A 22688-nucleotide genomic window follows, 5' to 3' on the forward strand; every position below is an offset into this window, starting at 1 on the left:
CAATTCAACACATCTGCAGAGTCAGCCAGTTGTCTAACACGTGCTCCTTAGCACACCTATATTGGTAATATTAGTATGTCTTGTGAAGTTCTCCTTTCTACTTGCCACAACTCTTCTGCCTGAAAAATTAAGTTAACAAAAAGTATGACAGTTTCCAAATACCTGATTAATTGTCTCTTGTTGCAGTTTTTTTCCAGACTCTGAAAGGGAAAGAAAATAATTAGTTTGCATATATTCTAATCAATATGATAGAGGACATGCAGAGCAACAAACAGTAAATTAGTAAAAAAATAATCAAAACTTATAATTAAGAAACAGAATTTAGCATGTAGAAATTATTTGATAGTTTGAATTGGAAATGCACCTAAAATAAAAGAAACACAAGCCTCACTTATAAAAAAGGTGTGATAGAAAGAAGATTGAGATAGGTAGCCAATCTTGCTAACCTGGAACGCCACGAGAAATTTAAACATTCAAATGGGTGGAAAAAAAAATTCTAATATGTAGTATGAAGCCTCTTAATGTTGCAAGATGTACTACATGACCTGGATGCTGGTAGCATCCAGCTCAGGATTTGACCACTGGAGTAGAAAAGCAACTTCTGCCATTACCTTAAAATAAAATTAAATGCCTATGTCAAGACTGAGGCTCAGCACCAGCTGGCCCAGGGAGAAATTCTATCCTGATATTATCCACAAAGTGGCAAGCTGAATTATGGTCTTGTTTCCTTATTCTGGCCTTCTGCAGCGTCCTTCAGTGTGCTCCTGGAGATAAAATCAAAACCTAGGCTGAACACTGCTTTTCTACATAAGTCTAGTTGCCTTGGACTCGAGCAGCAATGACACTTCAAACCTCTTTGCTTTTCGACCAAAAGGGGCAGTAATTTGCTTCAGTTACTGCTCCCATGCACTGGTTGTCAAAAGGGCAGCTGATATCAGTTTGCTACTGGAGACTGTCCACACATATTGGGGAAAGTCAGGAATTTCACACTTGCCTATCCAGCTAGGCTACGTGCACCCATAGAGTTTTTAAAAATAATAATGATAGGACAGGACTTACAACCTGTCAGTATCACTATTAACTGTCACAGGAGCCTGTCTAGCTTGGGTGGCTGCCATTTCCAGCCCTGGAAAGGATACTCCATTTCAACAAAAATTTTCCATATTAATAAGTGTGGCATAAACAGAATTTTTAAAAGGAGGTAAAAATATATAAAGTGTTAAAATACTGTATAAAGACTTTAAATAAAGGGAAATGATCCTTTCTTCCCATCCCTGAGACTACTCCTCTTTTCAATGAAAGCGTTGTAGATTATTCAGATGAAGATAATTACTTTAGGCTATAAGATTGTCTCTTATGATAATTACTTCCTGCATGCTTGTGTTGTGTTATTATTCGCTAAATATAAAAATTGTACTTTTAAAAAACTCCACAGAACCGTCATTTAGGGGAGACTTCTTAAAATGCATTCCCTTGTTCATCCCTGAGTTCCTCTTTAGGAGAAGTAAGATTTATATTTGTAACAAATATTTTAGCCAAATAGATTTTTGGTAATAGAAGATTAAAGGAGTATGTGGTTTTAGCATTCTCTAATGATATACAAGTTGCTAGGAAAGCACAGTGTTTGAAATCTCTGGTTAGATCAACACTATTTTGCTCAAAGGTTTGTGGACTTTGAATACTGATGCTTTCCTGTTTCCCAGTACATTTGTTTTTAGGCTATTTTGATTCACTTTAAAGGAATTTTAATAACTTTCTGTTGACAGCATGGACAGCTGGTCTTGAGAATTAGTGAAAATTCACTTGCTGACTGAGGAAGGAAGTGACATCAATGAGTTTCTAAAGTCAGCCCTGAGGGAAAAGTGTGCTCTGCCAGAGTAGCCTTTCATGCCATTGTATTTCCAATGATCCCTCAAGATGCAAATTGCATTATCAATCAGACTTGTGGTTTCTACCTCAGACAAATATAAAAAAAGAACAGAAAGACTGGGAAAGACCTGTGCAGCCATTCCTGACACTACTAAGAAAAAGGTGAAGAAGAATTTATGGTAATTCTTTCCTTGTTCTCTCTCTTTCTTTTGGTGATTTAAATGTACAGCATCAAGAAAAAGGCAGTTGCAGGAGTGGCTGTGTGATACGACAGCAATGGTGACATGGGTTAAACAGGACAGAGATTGACTGGGCTGTTAAGGATAGAAGAGAGATCAAATTCAAGGTCACCACTAAACTGAATACTGAGTTCTCCATTTATTCGCTAGATGATCCTTGTCCTCATCACAGAACAACTATGTGCATTTGGCAGAGTCAGCACTTGTGCTCAGAAAGGACCAAGGTCTGTAATAACAGACACGCTGCAAATTAGGGTGGAAATATATTGGCACCATTACATGGGGAAACCTGCAAAGTCCTGGTGTGGACTGTACTATTGTTTTAAAAGAAACATGACAAAAAGCAGTGAAAAAACATGACACCTACAGTGCTGAAAGGGGGTTCAGTTTCCAGCTGCTAACTGTAGGGCAGGACAAAACCACTGAAAGTGGGCAGAATTTTGTTTGTCCTGCTTCAGTGGTTTTTTTTTTTTTGATTGTTTGTTTTTCTATTTTTTTTTTAATTCCCAGAATTATCTCATAACAACTAGTTGCTAATCTGCTGTATTTTTGGCACTCTCAGTTTTGAGGAGGATGTTCCTGTTGGTGCCTTGTGTGGTGAGTATCAATATTTACCAGCAGGTTTCAAAAAACACCCTTGGAAAGAGTGCTCCTAACTCAAAGGACACGAATCAATGGGACACTGACCAAACCAGAACTGTCAGAACATGTTAGCCACTCCTACAGGCAACACCTGCATCAGTCTCATGAAATGCAGGTAATATTTGACACTTGCAAGAAGTTTCATTTCTGGTAGATGTACACATGCTAAATTTAAAATTTTTGACAGTTTTTCCCAAGTTGCTGCAATAAGGTAGCAGCCTATGCCACAACATCAAACCAACTGGGAAATTTACTGCCATCTGAAAACTTACATGGAAGCTGCCCAGTAGGGAGCCAGTGCAGTCCCAGAGCATAACTTCTGCAACTCAGACTGCTTGTGAGCAGCTTGCTCTTCTATATTTCTTCTGAAACTTCATTTTTCTACCTGTCATCTTGCAAACTGTTCCTAAATGGGCTCAATAATGCCACCTGAACAGCCTTAAAATCACAAGAAAATTCAAAGATCTTAATCATAGACAAATAACTGATACTTTGTGATTCAAAAGTTATGTTTACAGGTGAGAACTATCATTCTTGTTTGCTGACACTGTGCTTTCCTACCGTGCTAGCTGAGGCCAAACTGCTGCAACTGGATTCCAGTGATGTTTTTGCATCAGAGAAACATATCTCTCCCAACTAATTTTTAGTGATTTTCTTTTATCTCTCTTGTTGCAAAAAGTGTAATGGGTGGTTGAGTGGTTGAGATAAATGGCCTTCTTGGGTTGACCTCAAGCTATATCATTTTAGAAAAAAAATTACAACAAACATTGTTTAAAAGATTTCTCTGTATGTTCATACACTAATTAGTATACTAATTCCTGTTTCCAGGGCAAGTTGTTTTTTTCAAAATTTTTTTTGGTTGCTTGTCCACGATTAAAAGATTATCTACTGAGAGGAATAATGTATGTTTTCCAATGTAACTGACAACTGCAAGACATGAGAGTGTGCCATAATTGCTACTGTCACAAGGAATGGCAACACCAATTCCTCAGCCTTATGCACACAGCCTACACAGGGAACAATACGTAATTATGCACTCTATGCCCTGCTTACCTCCATACAAAGGAATGTGATATTTGTGCAGGTTTACAGATTAATCTGCTGTAATTCCCTTTAATGTTAAACTACTTCCAGCTCAAATATAATTAAGATCACCAGGTACAAAAGATTCAGATTGGAAATATAAGTACACTCCAACAGAACAAATAACAGCTTGATGCTGTTTTTTATGTTCAAATAGTTGGATGCATTAAGGACTTTGACAGCATGTTTGTTCTGCAAGTATGTAGATGAAAAAACAAAGGTTTCATTTCAAAAGGTAAGACATTACTACTGCATTTAATTAGAGAGAAAAATCCCTTAAGCATACAGATCTGCCAATTTATGTGACGTGACTGCTATAAGACCTAGCAACAAAGGATTTTTTTTCCTTCCAAAACTCAAATCCAAATTTATATATACTTCAAGTTTTTACATACTTTCATCATCAATGTCAAAATAAAAGCTTTGGAATAAAAAGTTTGCTTCCTTAAGTCTTCAGATAATTCTACTAATATTTGAAGCATGGCAGAAAGGCAGGAGATGAACAGAAATGCTGAGTCCATTTCTCTGTTCCCAGGTATCTGAGGATTTCCAGAAAAACTGAGAATAGTGTGAAGATCTCAAAGGGCAAAGGGAACGCTCAGCCTTGCTCTGAAACTGCTATATGCATAATCTGGAACAGACACATTCACTTAACTTCAAGTGGGAATGGTACTTCTAGAAAAATTATTTGTGAAGAGGAAATTTGATGCTCTAATACCAGTTTAGTTTTGTTTTTCCAGTTTGTGAAATAAACCCTACCAACCTCATCTTTTACTTCGTGTTTCTCGATTGAAACACATATGCAACCTATTAAGTTGTGACCCACCCCACTTTGACTACTGCAGTCCTGATCTACCGGCACAGATTCTGAGAAGTGTAAGTAAATCAAAGCACTCATTTTTTATAAACTTCTGCAGCAAATACCCATGGCACAAGAGCCTGGGGAAGAAACATTCAGATTTGTTTTTCAGGCTTATAACAGACAAGGTGTGACACTAACTGATGATCTTCTGTGAAAGCCTGTAACTTGGCACACAAAGATTAAAATATTTAGGGCAGAGCCATACATTTCCTATCTATTATCAGCAGAATATCTGAAGTCTGTAAGTAACACAGCTCTTGCAGGTCTGCACATAATTTCTTCCTCCTTCTAACAAGGAATTCAATAAACTGAAAGAGCTCATTTATACCCTTGCCTTCAAAACCCAGTTTAGCTTACTGTTGCACCTCCATGATAATTATGCAACTGAATATGATTACAGTGGCCTAAAATATATTAATCACATCTTCATGGTATTGCATAATCCTTCTCAGTTGTCACAATGCCAACTCATAAGTTGCCCTGGCAGAAGGAAACATAAAAAGAAACCCAAGTTGATACTGATTGAAGCAAATGAAGGAAAGTTGGCCATCTCAAAACACTGAAACTCTCACAGCATTCCAAGGTCTCCCTGGCTAATTTTTCGTGATTACTTTTGATATGAAAACAGACCTTTAATTGTCAGTCTCTAATAAGGATGCAGAACTGTTCCCTGGGAGGTTCAAAGGACCCTGGGAAACTAAACATTTACGAAAGCTTGAGTAGCCAAATGTCTTGTGCTGATTAACATAGACCATTCAGTTTCCACCTAACGAAGTCATAACAAGAAGGAACCCCAAAGGAAAAAAAACAAAATTGGACTGACAAAGGAACATTAGTCTTAATAAGACTGAGGGCTCTCATTCATTAATTCTGTTGAGTGTAAAAAGGAGGTGGGGGAATAACTCAAATCCATTCCTGGACCAAATCCTGCATTGACTAATATTGTGTAACTGTACTTAGAGTGAGGAGATGTTACAACATAAATTAATTAAAAATTTGAAATTTTACCTGCTCTCTGCCTCATCAGCAGTGATAAAAATTTTCAAATGAGACAGAATTGCCAGGATGCCCACTAATGGAATTAGTAAGCAGCCTTGTTTGCCAGTTTTCTTCTAGAAGGCTGTGCTTTCTATAACTGGGAAAAGGGAAAGCAAAAATTTGTCATATTTTTCCTTTAAGGATGGAAGATTTGAGATAATGGAAACATGCCAGACAGTGTATTTGGTTGTAACATCAACACAATATTGATATCATGATTTGGATGGTTTCCAGCTGCACATGGCACATATTTTCAATGCCTATTTGGCATTCATCCTGTGTCTAACAACAAGAGTAGTTTGTTTCAATTTTGTTTTACAGCTCACTGTGCAACTGCTTTGAAATGTTTTTTCTTCCTTTTATCCAACTGCTTCACTACTTTTTTCACATTCCTGCACTCTTAAGGAACTGAATGGAGCAAATCACACATTCCTATTCATCTGTAATAGACAAGCAAAGCTCAATTAATTATGTCTTAGTAGGTGCATTTTTCAAATCCTACCACAATGTGATCCAAATCCAATGGTAAAAATTCTGAGTTCCCACACTGCAAGGGCCATTGCTTTTTCATCTGAACTCATACAAACCACAAAGTCTCCCCTTTCATGTTTCTAGTTATGTATGGTGATTTATTCTGCTTTATATTATGATCATCCATCTGCAGGGTAGGTCACATAATCTGTTCAAATACCTTTTTGACTGTGCTCCCATGTCAAACTCAATTGCTTATGCAGTTGTATGAAAAAAAAATAGGTTTCCAGGCTTTGACACAAAGGAAGTTTTTCTACCTACCTGTTTCAGTTTCCTATATCAGGGTTCTTAGTACATCATTCTGTGAGAGATCATAAAATCATACAATGGCTTGAGTTGGAATTGCCATTAAAAATCTAGTTCTAACCCTGCTGCCATGGGCAGGGATACCTTTCACTTGACCAGGTTGCTCAGAGCTCCAACCAAGATGGCCTTGGATGATTGACTGATTTTTTTCCAACAAAGGAAAACTGTCCAGGTTTTTTACTCTAAGAACACCACAGTAGGAGCTGTCATGATAGAAAAGACCATGGAGAGAAGCTGGAGTTTGAATTCACATGCTCAGACCCCACACAGAAATAAAGTTGTGGGCCTATAGCGCTCTCTTTAATATACCCTGCTATGGTCTTAGGCAACTGAACCTTTGTTTTGGGCTCACAGTGAAACATTGCAGTAGTCTGGCTTTGGTTTTGGTTCCTGCTTGGGTTTTGTTCATATAAAGAACGTATGGTTGCCCCTGTCCAGATAAGAAATATGAGTGCAGTTGAAATTTGCAGTCCAATTAACCAGCTCAAGGCAAAACCTCATGGAGTCATCATCATCCTGGTCATCATCATGGTAAGCTATTGGTTTTTCACTGGCAGCAAAGATAAGTTGATCTCCACCTCTGGAGTACACTATACCAATATAATCTTGGTTAGAACACCATGGAAATGGCATATGAAGGTACCAGTACCAATGGGAAGCAGCACACATGCCCAGAGAAACTTATTTTGACTCACCTGCTAGGACAACTGCACCACAAACAGCTGTGCTACAAAGCTTCTCCAGTGTGAATCAGAAGCAGTAGTGTGAGCGAGTAAAGTACACAGCAAGCCCAAACAGGGATGGAGAAATTCAGCTTCCTGGCACTAATTACAAAGCAAAGTCCCATGGCAAAGTCACCATGGGAAATCTTAGTCTACGGTTTCTGTATTTCAGAAATAAAAAAGAAGATGAATTGTCTGTACAACATAAGGCCAGAAAGTGACCAGTGGTGATGAGAGCAAATATTCTTTTAATTTACTACTCATTCTGAGTTATGCCTACATAAACTGCACTTGTTTAAATCTTCCTTGTTTCTTTGTTTAAAGTCTAAATGTGACATTCTAAGGCATGCTCATAGCAGAATGGCCTCAAACAACTTCTCTGAAATCATTCCAGTTAGAAGTAGAATATTCAGTGAGAACCTGACAGTAACAGAAAGACACTACTCACATTTAGAAGGAATAATCTGTAATCAATCCACTAGTAAAGAAGAGAGGGGGAAAATGAAAAGGTGAATTAAGAACCCTATGAAATAGAACTTTAACAACTGGAAAAGTAAAGAAATTCTTTAAACCAAATAATTTTATAGTGAAAGGAAATTAAGTAAAGACAGGCAAAGAGAAACAAAGCTAGAACATAACCTTTTCTAATGCATGGCTTTGAATTAAAATTGGTCAGATACAAACCAAAAACCTACAGCAATCAGTTGCTGCAGGGAGTGCAAATTTATCTACATTTTGTATAACTGGAATATGACCTTTTACAACCAAATCTTGTGGTTGACTTCAGCTGCAGCTATTGGAAGTCATTTGTAAAAGGTCATCCATGACTGAGAACATAATATGAATCCAAGATGCACAAGGATTCAGGTTTGTGCTACTCAAAAGAACTTAGGGAAAGAAAAGAAGTCAGGAAGCTCATCCACTACTACAGATTCAGTTCTCAAATAGATTCATAGTTTGGCAATAGTAATTAAGTAATCAATTTCCAATATGTGAATGCAAATTATGAGAGGATACACAGTTTTTATGCTTGTCATTTATGACTACATTACTTAAATATTACCAAAGGAGATTATATTATCAAACAAGGTTATTTATTTAGTAAAGTAAATTGAGTAAATTTTTGTTGTCTAGAGCATGGTAGAACCTCTTCTTCCCACTGATTCTCCACTACAAGAAAAGATTATGGACCCTCAGTTTTTATTGTTATAAAGAAATAAGGTTCTTAGGCAAAGATCGTTTGTAGCCCTAAATAACATATTTATCTGACTTTATGCATACATATGCATACAAGACCCTAGCACTGTTTGGTTTTGGTGTTTTTCTCCTTGTTTTTCCCACTAAAAGTATGATATTTTAAGGAGCTCATAAGAAAAGCTGGTAATTATGCACAAGCAATCCTCAACAAGAAAAGTGCAATGATATATATATATATTAAAATAAAGGTCTTTAGTCATGTTCTCTGAAGATCAGAAAATTCAAACTGTATCATCCAAGATAGTTGATTAGGGAAAAGAAAAAATATACAATAATTTATGTGTAGAAGTAAAAGAAAATTCATGTTAGAGAGAACTGTCAGGAGTTATTTAACCAAGATCTCATGACAACACTTCTCCAGAAACCTAAAATCAATTCAGAAGGCCAGTCTGTAAAGGATTCACCACCATTATAAGAGAGCTCATTTAAAATTATGCAAAAAAAAATTCTTTTATGCTTTGTGTCTTTAAAGCCAAACCTGTAGCCCAGGCTTGCAATCTTCCCTACCACTAGCTTTGGGCAGCTGTGTAGCAACTGGGTATATATTGCACCTACTATGGATAATTGCAGCTGCCTCCTCTCCTGCAGGTGAAACACCCTGATGCTCCAAGCCTCACAAACAGCACTATACTCTGCTTGGGAGGAGCCTTTTGCTCACTTTAGGAATGCCTGTTGTGTCTCCCTCTGTGTGCCATCCTTGCTACACCAATGAGGATACTGGCAGTGCTCAAAAGTGCAAAGCAGCAGGGGTGATGAAGCAAGTTCAGCTGTAGAAATCTTTATGAGAAATGAACTCAACATATGCCACTGAAAACGCAGTTAAATTATTTTTTAATTAAACAGAGACTCAAAATAACAGGAGTAAGGTGGTATACAGTAAAGTTTTCAGAAAGTGAAAAGTACCCAAAACCAAAAGCATAAATGCTGCACTGGATCAGTTTGATCACTTGAGCAGAGTCTAAGTAGATGCTCTCAGGTATAATGCATCCTTTTCATGTACAGAGGGTAAAATAGGCTTTAAAACCACACCTGCAGGTTTTGCACATGCCAGCAATTTCTGCCCACAAAATATACTGCTGCTGCTTGCAAAGGACCATATGTACATACCAAAAGCTGGTACTAAGGTACAATTTGCATCCATAAACGTGCAGGTGCAGTTCTGGGGAGACCTATGAGAAAAATGTGACCACACAGCAAACAACTACTACTTACACAGCAGCCTTCAGACAACAATCTTTCCATAGGATATGCCATGCCAGGCACAGCAAGGAGAGGCAGAATTCACAGCTGAAATTACAGTTGTGTTCATGACTGGCAGACTGATTTAAGAAACAAGCCTACCCAGTCCTGGTTTGCAAAGCATGGGTGTGTACTTATACTGGTAGCTCTGATGATACCCCAAACTGAGGACAAGATTAATGTGTCAGCTATAAAAGTGAAAAAATTTTTGAGAGAGTCCTCGGCACAAGTGACTCAACATGGTTTTCTATGACTGAAAAAGCCCACCTTGTTTATTCTTCCCTAGTGAACTGCATTCTTTTCCAAGCATTAAAATTATTTCTGCAAGCCTGACGTGAATCAGCATGAGAATTACTGACCAAAGTAAGCTTCAGCAAGTACTAAGTAACACAGTACCATAATATGGTGACTTTATTCACATAGAAATTACTGATTTCTAATGAAGTGAGCACTCAGGGTGAGACATTTCTCTTTTCTTCTGACAGGAGAACACAGTCATTTTTGTATGCGATTACCAGCTTGGCAATGACTTCTTGCTAACTGCAGGGACAAAGTCTTCACATATGTCCAAAGACCAAGGGAAAAATGCATATTTCTGTTTAGCTTATTATTATTATTATTATTATTATTATTATTATTATTATTATTATTATTATTATTATTATTATTTGGTTCTAATGGACATAATACTTCATATGAAATCTGATTAAAGAATGTGAAAAGAAACACAAATGAGATGTGGAAAAATTCCTTTCAGATTAGAAATTATTTTGTACTAAAGCCACACCCATTGCTATTGCTTAAATATTTAGTGAAGGGTAAAAAAGCAGTTTTGAGAGGACTGAACGTCCTGCCTTCCTAGGGATCTAAAAAAGAAAATGTGATAAATGAGCATACACTCCCCATGTAACTTTTGAGCATCACTAACATACTGACCTATTGCTATAATTAAAGTAATTTGTATACTGTGTATTGTTTATAATTTGAAGTCTAGGTCCAAATGTTGCAAGCATGTGAGATGCAAATCTTCAGAGAAATTAATTTTACATATTGATGTTGCTGGCAGGGGTTGAAAGAAGTGCTTAATATTTTTAAATGGCTGGTTAATTAGATGTACAGTCAGAGACTCTGGAAGAACAGAGATGCAAACACCTCAGACGTTAATATTTCTTCTCTTCATACAAAAATACCAATAATGTTCCTACTTTCAATACTTTTTATCCCATGGATTACAGATCACAAGCTCCCAGAATCACATTAAAAACCAGAAACACCGCTGGTTGCAATTGTATAGAACCAAGCTCAGGTTAAACATAGTAACAAACTTACTGTAGTAATGGAAGCTAGGATCATCGATCACAGGAGAAAGCAAGACAGACAGAAAAAATAAAAAGAAATCCCTTCATTTTTAATTCTCATTTCTGAGAAGAGACTAGACCAATTCTACAAATCTATTTCTTTACTGGAAAACTTATGCCATCATGCAGACATCTACACACACTCAAGACCCAAATAATCTTAAGCTAAAAATACCCCTTTATACAAGCTACAGAGAAACAACGTTTGTTAGAGTTTGCTTTTATGGTTGGTTGAAGCTTCCCAATGCCCAGCCCTTGCTGCAGCTGCCCTTGCTCTGTGCTCTTCCTCCTCCCATGTCCTGGCACTAGTGCAACTGCAGTGCAGGGTCAAGGCACATCACAGTCCTGACTCTGCTAAAAATTCTCACTTTGCCTGATAGGCTGCTTTTCAACCATATGAGCTCAGAGCAGCCACATCAGCTGTGCAGATCAAGACACTTAGTTGGAAACAACAGTGGGGACAATGAGAAGTCCCTGTCTAGGGAAGTTCATATGTAGATCAGCATAAACCTCCTATAATTCCATGTCCTCAGAGCCCTTATCTGTCCAGCTGCTTCAGATCCCTCAGCATCAGAATACCCAGGTTTGTCACAAATGACTGAATAGTTCAGATGCACAATAATAACAACTCTCTTGTCAGCCAGCTATTTTCTTTTAGGGTTTGCATTGTATAGGACTCTGCTTTTTTTTTTTCCTTTTTTTTTAATACTCAGATACATCATCTATTTGGCTTTCCAAAAGGTATTTGAAAAGATCTCTCTCATAAGGTTTCTTAAGGAAACCTAGCAGGCACAGTACTAAAGTGAACACCTTCACACAAATTTGGAAAAGCAACTGTTGAAAAGACAGGAAACAGGGCATAGGAATATGATAGAGGACAGTCAATTTCACTGTGGAAGAAAATTGCCAGTGGAATCCTGCTGCCACATGTTGAGGATATTGATGCTCTTCAGCCTGTTCTGAAATCACAGGGAAGAGAGAATGTTTGCTGATGATATTAAACTATTTGGGGTAGAAGTTATCGAGGCTAAAGAACTTTCTATGAGAGTAGGTTCATAATAAAATGACATATGAAGCACAATTTATACAAAATTATGCTAGAAATCTTTTAGGGGAAAGCTTAATTTAGACTCAAAAGTAGTGGACTCTGAACTGAGTTATGAGCACACTGCTACCCAGGAATGAGATATTGGGGTGGTAAAACTCCTGTGTAAACGTCATGTTCCTGAAGTAGAGAAAGCAAATTCAAGACCAGAGAAAACCCAAAAGGCAACTATTGTGTTTCTTCATATTCACACACTTGCATCTTAAATATTACCTGCAATTCTGATCCTTCCAGTCATGTACAGAGCTGAAGAAGAAAAGAGGGTGAATTGGAAGTATAAAGTGGCTTACAAGGAGCAACAACTATGAAACCTGGGAAAGCAATGATCCAGAGGAGATATGATAGGGGTCTGTAAAATCATGTGTGACATGGAATGAGAACTGCTAAAATGGGCTGATGAACTGCTGCCCATTGTAACACAAGGCTGGGGGCATCAGATGATGCAGGCAGATGGCAGGTGGAAAACAAACATGAGGAAGCAGCTCTCCATGCAACTGAGAAAGGAAACTCAGGAACTCTTTGCCAGGGGATGCTACAGATGCTAAAACTCTACATGGATTCAGGGGACAACTGAACAAGCTAAGAGACGGGAAATCCTTTTGGGGCTGATAAGCAAACAAAAACCACCTCTGGCACAGGAAGTTTCTGAAACACCAACTGCTGGAGTTTGGGAAAGTAACGTGAGAAGGTTTCACTTTGCTGCCAGGATATTGAGCAAGACAGAGCTCTGGTCTCAAGCAGTGTTGCTGCTGTGTGCATGTGTAACACAAGACAGCTAAAAAAGAAAGGCACTGGTTTGAAATACTCCAGAGTCTGGACACACCACATGCACCACCTGCACATGCTATTGACTATTCCTGTTGAGCCTCCAACCACAGGGAACTGACCAGTACTTAGATAAATTTCCAAGAAACAGGAAGAATAGGCTTACTGAATATTAAAAGAACTAGACTCTGTGTACAATGAAAAAGAAACAAACACAATTATCTCAGTGACTTCCAGTGTTCCCTGGAAAGTTTACTGGGAGCAAAAGATTGACCTGCAGTTTCCTAAGGTAGATGCTAACACCAGACCACTCTGTTATGCCACAGGCTGCAAACACAACGGGTTTAGAAGGCATTACAGGAACTTTTTAACACCTATCAATTTTCTGGTTTACTGGTTCTGCTTCCTTGGAACTACACAAAAATCACTAGAGAAAAACAAATGAGTCTGTTTGAGAAGTGAGCTGTGTTGGATCTTTTTTCATAAGGAAGAGATATTAATTTAAAGAATACAAATAGCCCAACAGCCATTAAAATGAACTCTTAAACACTATTTCTAATTACACTGCATTGATTAAATGCAATTATATTTTAATTAAGCTTTGTTCATACCATCATCCTCCTATGTTTTTTCTTCTTCTAGAGGAAGAAATTAATCTCTTTTTCTAGAGATTCATTTTCATGGCAAATAATGCTTATCACTTAATTTATTTTAAAAGTAAAAAAATCTGGGCAAGACATGAATTGTCTCAGCTGTGTTAGACAAAATCAGTGTATGCTTCGAAGTTCACCTGTTTGGAGATCCCCAGCCAATGCCTACACTCTTTTCATTGCTGATTTTAAAGTCCTGCCAAGAAGCTCACTTTTAGCATTCTAAGCTGTTACAGCTCCAGCTGCTGAGTTATGTTAACAGATTGTGTGAGCGCTCCCGGTCTATTTTCATGTAAATTCAGGTTACCTACAATCCAGGCTGAGGAGCAGCTTCGTGGTTTGCCCAGCACTGGGACTATGGAGGAGAGATCCTGAATGTTAGCACCTACTGCCCTCTACCTGCTCCACTTAAAAAGCTTAGGCAGCAAAACTGGAGAAAACGTCACTTTCCAATTTTTAAAATGCTTGGTCTTATCACTCTGATTGGAACTGATTTCTAATCTATTTCTTTTGATTGCAAGAATAGAAAGTGTTATTCTCCCCTACATTGCAGTCTAGGTAGGAATTGCCATTACAAAAAGTGCAGATATATATTTCTTGCATAATTTTATCCTATTTTCATAAAACATAATTTTAAATTTCTCTTAGCAATTAGTGGGATTATGAAATCAGAGGTTCACCTTATCTTTCCAGGAAATGTGGGAGGTGTACTGCAGTGAAGTTCATCACGACAGACAGAGAGAAAAAAAATTCCAGCTTGTAAATCCTTGCCCTGCAATACGATCTACGTACTGAAACACTTATACAGGCCATCTGAGTACCTGGCACATACTACAGAGGGACAGACCTTGATGCCTATACAGATAAGACTGCACCATCAAGGACAAAGTTCCTATAAACCATAGCACCATGAATGGGGACTCAGAAAATCTCTGTCTTAATGGTTTTGACCTTGTATTCAGCTTAAGCGATAATCCACAGTCATCGACTCTGACTTGCACTTTAAATTCTCAGTTCTGCCCAGGAGGATTGCTTGGAATTCCTTAGATACAGAAAATCTACAGGAAATCTATTGCCTTGGGTTTTATTAGAGGTTACACTAACCTCTGGACTTTTAAACTGTTTTTCTCTGACCTAGAGAATAGAAAATATTTCATGTCCATTTGTGGAGGAACAGAAGCCATGCAAATGGCATTCAGAGAGTCAGACCTGGCCTCAAGTCCATGAATGCAAAGGCAGTTCTGTAGCCCTGGGTATACATGCCCATTAATCATGAGCTACAGTTCTGAACAGAAAAGACATAGGAAATCCTGGCGAGCTGTTACAATTTTATTATCCCACCTACATGTCTTCCAAAATGCACCCCAGTAGCATTCCCTCCATGTAAGGCAGAAAATATAGGAAAATATAAAAGCCCATTTACATAGGTAGCTACTTGAACATATGTTTTCAAAATTCTTTGAATTTCCAAGCTTAAGTTTCCAGCAAAGGCTTAACCTGACACAGTTTGGTTTAGAAATAAAACAAACCATGTACTTTCAGTATATTTGGTCCTTGTCACTGCTTCTAGTTCTTCACAAGCGCTATCACTGATGGTCTGGCAGTTCCCATCCCTTCCCATTTGCAGACTCATTCAGGTTCACACCTGAAATATTCACCCCTGGTTCCACCCACTCACAACAGCTGATTATTTTGATGATTAACCTGTTAGACTGCCCAGACAGCTAAGAAACCCCAAGTAACACTGGACCATGGTCTTCTATGAGAGGCTTTGGTCAGAAGCCGAGGACAGAGCTGACAAACAGACATACCATGACTGCATGCCATGCTTGCTGAAAGCATGTGTAAATTTATACGGGGCATTCTGCATACCTCAGCATTAGACAGGCCTGGCAGATGGGGTCCCTCAGGACCTTCTTTCTCTCTGTGATTGGCAGTAACAGCCAGGAAAAAAATAAAGCAAACCCCACCCTCTTGGGACACCCCTTGGGGCATCAGCTCTCCAGCTCACTGGAATTGCTTATCCATCAGAGAAAAGAGGTCCCATGGCAAATTATCACAGCCATGAAGCCAGGAGGTAAAGTGCACAACTTCCCAGCACAAAGGCAGCTTTAAGGTGTGCCATGAGCTGCCAATATGCCCTCGTGTGGCCAGGCTGCCTGTGAACCTTAAACATCTCATCAGAAATCACTGAGGTTTGGTGTCCAGCAAAGCAAACCACGGGAGCATAATAAGCTAGGTGGTCTCCAGTGAAGTGTCAAGTATGTTAAACCCAGTTATAAAAGTGCACTCCACTCGGTACTTCAGGTACTTCACAAGTGGTGTGCATAAACGAGGGCTCTGGCTTTGTTTGTTTTCAATAACTGGAGTTTTTTCATTTGTCAATTTACAGCAGAGATTTTGATACTTGAGAACTGTGTCTGTGTTTGTGATTATACACCCCTGCTGCTAAGTATGATAATTTGTTCCACTTCAGGTTTTATTAATTAAATTAATACTAATTGAGCAATCTTTTGGTATCATTTTAGCCTGAGTGGCTTTTGCACTAAATCCTGTACACTGTAACCTCTCTTTAGCTTCCCCCTTTATCTCCCGTCCCAAAGGAAATGTTTCACTGCAGATCACTGCCTTGATACTCTTAGGTTTACAGATATTTATGGCTATATTTGCATACTCCTAAATCAACAATAAAATCCAGCAAAATCAACAAATGTTTCAGAAGATGTTTTAGAGAAAGAAGTTATTAGAAAAAAAACAAACTGAAAACCAACCCAACCCAAAGATGGCTAATTTTATGTGACTAAGTGCCCTCTAGTGACAAAGTCCTACTCCATATAACTTTCACAGCCACTTCCATGTGTTACATAGTTTTGGTTGTTAGTATCTGAAAAACTGTGGGGTTTTTTGTTTGTTTTTTTAAATTCTGTTTTTGTTTTTCGTTTTTCTTTTTTTTGTTGTTTAGTTTTGTTTTATTTAAAGAAAATAAAGCAAAACGCGCAAGCAAACTCTATCTGTAATAATAACAATAACAATAAAAAAATAAACATCAATGATTGTGTTAGTCTAAAATACACCTTATTTACTGAAACCTGATGAGTATTTTTCGGCATCAAAGTCGATGTCATTATTCCTATAACTCAAGGGAGACACATAGCTAGCTTTGTGGGGGGTTGTTTAAATTACTCAACATTGCTTGAACTGCTGTTGCTTCTAAGACCTCTCTGCCACTGAGTGGTGATGCTGCAAAGTAGAAGAGAGAATTAACTCTGGGCTAGCCCGGCAAGCCTTGCCCCTTGTTACAAATCCCTCACTCCACACAGAAACCCACCTTAAATCAGGCATTCCTTCCCCAGAACAGCCCACCCACATGCTGGAGCAAACATGTGTGAAAGGCAGGCGTGGAGCTTCACCTGCTCCATTATCTCCTCCAAACATGTACGTGGAAAACGTGTACTTTGGGAAGCCTGGCTTATTAATGAGCTCTCAGAGAACAAAAAAAGCCTCCAAAAGAAAAGAATCCTATATTTTTGTCCCTCAGTCATTTTAAATTTGTGAGATTAGAGAAATCATAGAAAGGAAACCCATGTCTTTACTTTGTGCTGCTACTCCTTTAGGTGACAGCTGAAAATTTACAATATATTCTTAACAGAGAAGAAAATAGTATTATTATAATAATAATATATATAATACACAATATATATTTTCTATACTATGTTATAATATATAAATTAATATATTACATATTATAAATAATGTAGCATGCACACACACACATATATATACACACATCCATAGCATTTCCATGATCAGAGTTTTGGATACCACTTCAAAATTATTAATTACTCTTCTGTAAATAGCAGTTTTCCTATTTATTCAAATGTTGTCATTTATTTTCTAATGTGAAGAATCTCACACTGACAATTACACTTCAGCCTGTAAAACAGCTCTCAGTCATTTTTTAAAAGACGAACAGTGAATGATTTAAGTAAAACTGTTTTCTTCTATGCATTTTTTAAAAAAATGAAAACACTTCAATGAAAACATGCTTTTCTGTCTTCACACTTAATGAGCATTAATTATATTTTCTGTTTTTTCTAATGAAGTAATAACCTTACCACATTAATTTTCTTTGCTGTACTCACTGTCTTTGCACTAAGATAATCAATGATGTTAGCTAGAAAAACAGTTTGCCAGTGTGCCCTAAGTTACTATGAAACTGGGGATTTAGTCAGAAGTACTCCTATATTCCTCTGGAACATTAAATTGAAGGCTTAAAATACAGCCTTTCAGTAAGCAGTTTCTCAGAGAAGATAAAAAACAGCTCATAAACCAAAAAAGGATGTGGCAAGAGACAAATTTTTCTAATGCACACAGCATAAAATGCACTGAAGTAAATTCAAATCTCCTAAGGAAATTTTGCTTCCTTAAAAACAACAAACACCAATACTAAGATGCTCTGAATTGCAATTTGACCTTTCAAATTACTGTCAAAAAAAGGGTAGTTTTATTGTTAGTACCTGTTCTCAAGTTTTATCTCAGCAGTTACATTTCTGCCTCTTTGTCCATACTCAACATTGCCTAATATTGGTTAGAATCGACATAAAATATCAAGGATTGTAAATGCAAATGACCTATCTACCCAGTGGAAGGAATAAACTACCCTTAAGTATTTTTTCAGTCATGACAGAAACATCCAGAGCCTTCTTAAGGCTAATAAATGTAGACAAGAAACATGTTACTCTTACACTTTCATGAGACATAAAGCTCTGCAGTTCAGTGTCTGTGGAAATTTCTTCTGATCATATTAAAATGATCTTAGGGCTCTGCAGAAACCCTGCTCATAAAACAAAAAAGCTAGGATAGTTAAAATTAATACATCATAAATAAAACATGCATTTCTGTATATATTAAGTGACAGGTCTCAGAAACTCCACCACCACACACACGTTCACAAAGCAGCAAAAACACATGCAATTCATTAAGCCCACTCAAGTGTGCTGGTTCTTCCTGGCATTATTCATAACTGAAACATTTCAATTCTAGTTAACGATAAAAAAATCCTCTCATTTAAAAGTAAAACAAGAAAATTAGTTCTGTGTTTCTGGTTTACAATCCCACAATGTCTTCAACTAGCCACATTAAGCCTTAGGGTTGTTAATTTTAAAATGTTTTGGAGGTTTTGTGGTTGCTTTAAAAAAAAATTATAAAGAAGTAATGCAGCCCACTCAAACAAATCTTTGCAAACACAGATCTCTTAAATATTTTTTTCCAGTATGCGGTACAAAGCCAGACAGGAAAACAATGAAAAGTGCCAACCTATATTTTAATTATAAAACGAAATGTCATTCTTTAAGTACAAATGTTCTTAAATAAGCATAAGGAACAGATGGGCTGCAAAGATCAGAGTAAGAGCAGTGTATCCTGCAGGATATAGTACTGAGGTGAGAGATGATAGGATGGGGGTGACAGTATCCCCCTACTTTTCACTTGTTTCAACCATAAAATCTCCCTGCCAAGCACCTACATGGTTAGGACACCTCACCTGGACTGCCTATACAAAAGCAAGCAAAGCACCCTGCATGAAATGGATTGGCTTACTACGATGAAAATAAATGGCTGAGAATTAGCTGCTGCATCTCAGACTCAGTATTCATAAACCAGAGGTGTGCACATCACAAGCTCTGACCCCTATCCACTGTTACTCAGCATTTGGCTTGATCTTGTTCAGAGAGATGAGCACAAAGTGTATTTTTCTGTTCTTGTTCTGTTTTAGTGTTTCATTAGGTCTCCACGCTGCTATCCCTCAGACAAAGACCCACCCTCTCAATTTAAAAATAAAAGAAAATCAGCTGCCTCCACCTTTCCTCAAAGCTTTGCTACATTCTAGGGCCATTCCAACAAACATCACCAGCTTTTCTCCCTTTTGGGCCCTCTAAGGAAGAAGAATAATTATTTTCCCCAAAATTTACTCTGTAACATCATTAGAGCATTACCTAAGTGGAACTGGCAGAGCCCGGGGGGAGGGGACCGTGAATTACTGCTTTTTCCTTCCATTCTTCACTTGCAATCTGCTTTTGGTTACCTGCTGCAGATCCGATAACTGTAGTCAGCAGAACTTTGGTCTGGCTCCACATGGCCCATTAGAACTGGGCAGACAAGAAACCTGCTTATATAAAATCCTATGGAAGTGCAACACCAGATGCAGGAGGAGATCATTATTCTGGGTTTCAGCTGGTGAATTCCTGAAATATAGATCTGTGTTGTTTCTGGTATTTTTGTCAAGGTATGAAAAAAAAGGAAGCAAAAATTCAGCAAGTTTCTCCTGAAGATCCAGATTTTCCTAAAAAAACTGGTCTATATTATTTATAATCTCTTTGTGAAAATTAATATTTTAATGAGATGTACAGTGAGACAAAAGAGCATTGTAGCATATTCTATTTGCATGATGAAGAACTGATTTTACCTGAAAGTGGGGTTGCAGTAACACTTGACCTCATCAGTTACATGGGGCCAGAAAAAAACTTGCTTTTACCGTGCTAAACAGTTCCATCTTTTAAATTTTGGAAAATTAATTATTATTGTTATTATCCCTTAATAGAGCTATATTGGTAAATCCTTACCCAGATGTCTACAAGCCTTTTTAAAAATTTTTCATTCAAGAGAAGAAACTGTTCTGAAAAACAAACCGGGTAAAATAGTTATCATGTCACTGTTTAAATGGCTTCCACCACAAATAAAACTATGCTGACGAGTCTACACACGTCCAAGGACCACGTCTGCATAAATCAAAGAGATGTGTGAAAGCCATCCTATTCATTTAACAGTCACACGGTATAAGAAAGGAGAAAAAAGCCTATATTCTTAAATTTGTCTCTGTCTCTTCATAAAATCATCCTCATGAATTCAAATAAGAAGAAGCAGCTTGGCACTGGAAAGTCAAGTATCTGAGTGCCATGGCTACAACACACCAGCAAGGGGAGTAGTAACACTTTGAGAACTTCTGTCTTCAGTGACAGACAACTGTACATAATGCAGTAAGGTATAGAATATTGATGCCACGCTGTACAGACAGTGGAAGGGATATTAATTCTACTGAAAGACTGAAAAATTTAAAAAAGCAACCCAAACTCCACATAGACCCTTAAAATTCTATTTGGTTTTGAAAAGAAGGTGGAAAACATGCATAAAGGATCTCAAATCAGCCCAACATGCCACTCACCAAACAACCCAAGGCAGCAAGCTAAAATAAAACCCTCTCAAATTTGTGACTTATTTCCATTTAATGTACTTATATACATATATTTGTACATACATATATGTAAGTTGTTTTCAGTATTTTCTCATTTTTAACAGCAATGGCTACATATTTCTATGGGAAGGAGAGACACTTTCTATCTTCCTAAGAAAATAAACAGATGGCACTGCTGGGGTGGTAGGTAGGAGGGATGAAGCATTCTCAAGCCTCGATTGCCATCTTTGATAAGGAAAGTAGAAGGTGGAATTCCTTAAAGCAGGCTTTTACATCTGGATTTCTTAAGGACAGAAAACTGAGCCAGCAGTTTCAGAGAGGAGTACATTTTATAACTGCTGGCAGACTGACCTTTTAAATGCTTGTGCCTGCAGCACTGACACAGACTTGCCCATGGTGGTATTAAAGGCAGAGCTGGACATCCCACCACAGCTCCCACCGGGGAGGGAAAAAATGAGTGAGCACTGACAGCGCCTCTGCACTGCATCATTCCCACTCTCCTTTTCAATCCTGTCCTACCACAGGCACGTCTGAAGAGTGGCACTGCCCAACACAACTACAGCCCAGCCACCATGGAGCAGAGGACCACAGGTCCCAACCAGGGAAATGCTGTAAAAAAGAAGCAAAGGTGAGAAGAAAAACTACTGCCTGCATCAGGTTCTTCATGACAGCCAAGGTTCCCACATTCATACCTTTTCTGCAGCACTGTGAATTTTTTACAAAAAAACAAGAATCCCTCTCCCTTCAAAATGCCCTAAGTTTTTAACAACTGCTACCCAAGCAGGTAACCAAGGCATTTAATCAACTTGTAAATGCCCAAGTGTGAAGGCAACCTAAGTACTAATCATGAAATTACTATGCATGACAAAATTCAGAATAGTGTTTTGCTGTAATTGTGCATAATTTAACTCAAAAAAGCAAGAGGAGTTATATTTGGATACAGAAGAAAGAGGTCAATTTGATGAGGGGGAAAAAATGCTGTCATTTTTACTAGTCTGAGAGAAAAATCCTTCACCAGTGTAAGAATTTTGGGATGTTGCTTCTCCAATGTAATGCCAGGGAGACAAGTCATCATCAAAGGAACATGTAATAGAAAAAATGGTGCTCCAGAGCCACATTTTCAACAAAAAGAAATCCACCTCTGTTACCTTAAAGCACATTTATAAACTTGTGGCTTCAGACATTAGAGGCAGATAGAAACCTGTAGGTTACAATCCCAGAGTACAGCTGTAAAAATAAAAACAATATAAAAGTTTTCCTCCTTCTGATAAGAAGGAATGGAAATATTAAATAAAAAAACCAGAATGGTCTCAACAATTTCCTAATGATTTCATAATATTTCTGGACAATGAGCTCAGCAGATTTCCTAATTTTGAGTTTGTAAGTGGATGTTGTTCGAGTCAAATCCAGACCTGGTTTGGACAGTTTCTTATTTTCTTCTAAGGGGCAAGATATCAGATGTAGGGCGACATCTGTCCTGGATGCACTGCCACTGACATGGGCGAGTCTATGTGACCTACACAGAGCCTTTCAAACCCAGACAGAGATGAAGGGATGTGTGCATAGTGCATTCTGAAGGTCTGCCCACCCCATCAGGTCAGCCTGTGCTCCCCTGAACTCTGGTAACAGGGCACCAGCCACAAAGAAGAGCCACGAGCCTCCTATCCCAGCACTGAAATATTGATTTTGCCCTCCTTTTGTACCCTTCCCTTCATCAGCACTGACCTAAAATTACATCTAATCCCTTTACCTGGCAGAAAGCCAGCAGAGAAA

General features: G+C 38.0%; 1 protein-coding gene across 2 annotated transcripts in view; it reads right to left on the reverse strand.

Moving 5' to 3' along the window:
- Positions 1-22688, reverse strand: part of CHST9 (carbohydrate sulfotransferase 9) — an 85749-nt gene that overhangs the window by 16620 nt on the left and 46441 nt on the right. For both annotated transcript variants that reach the window (XM_014874338.2, XM_088174294.1), the window contains one exon: positions 163-200. In XM_014874338.2, the coding sequence (XP_014729824.2) occupies positions 163-200 (38 nt within the window). The remainder of the gene's footprint in view (positions 1-162; positions 201-22688) is intronic.

This window comes from Sturnus vulgaris, chromosome 1 (assembly GCF_052056855.1).
Source record: "Sturnus vulgaris isolate bStuVul1 chromosome 1, bStuVul1.hap1, whole genome shotgun sequence".
Classification (NCBI taxonomy): domain Eukaryota; kingdom Metazoa; phylum Chordata; class Aves; order Passeriformes; family Sturnidae; genus Sturnus; species Sturnus vulgaris.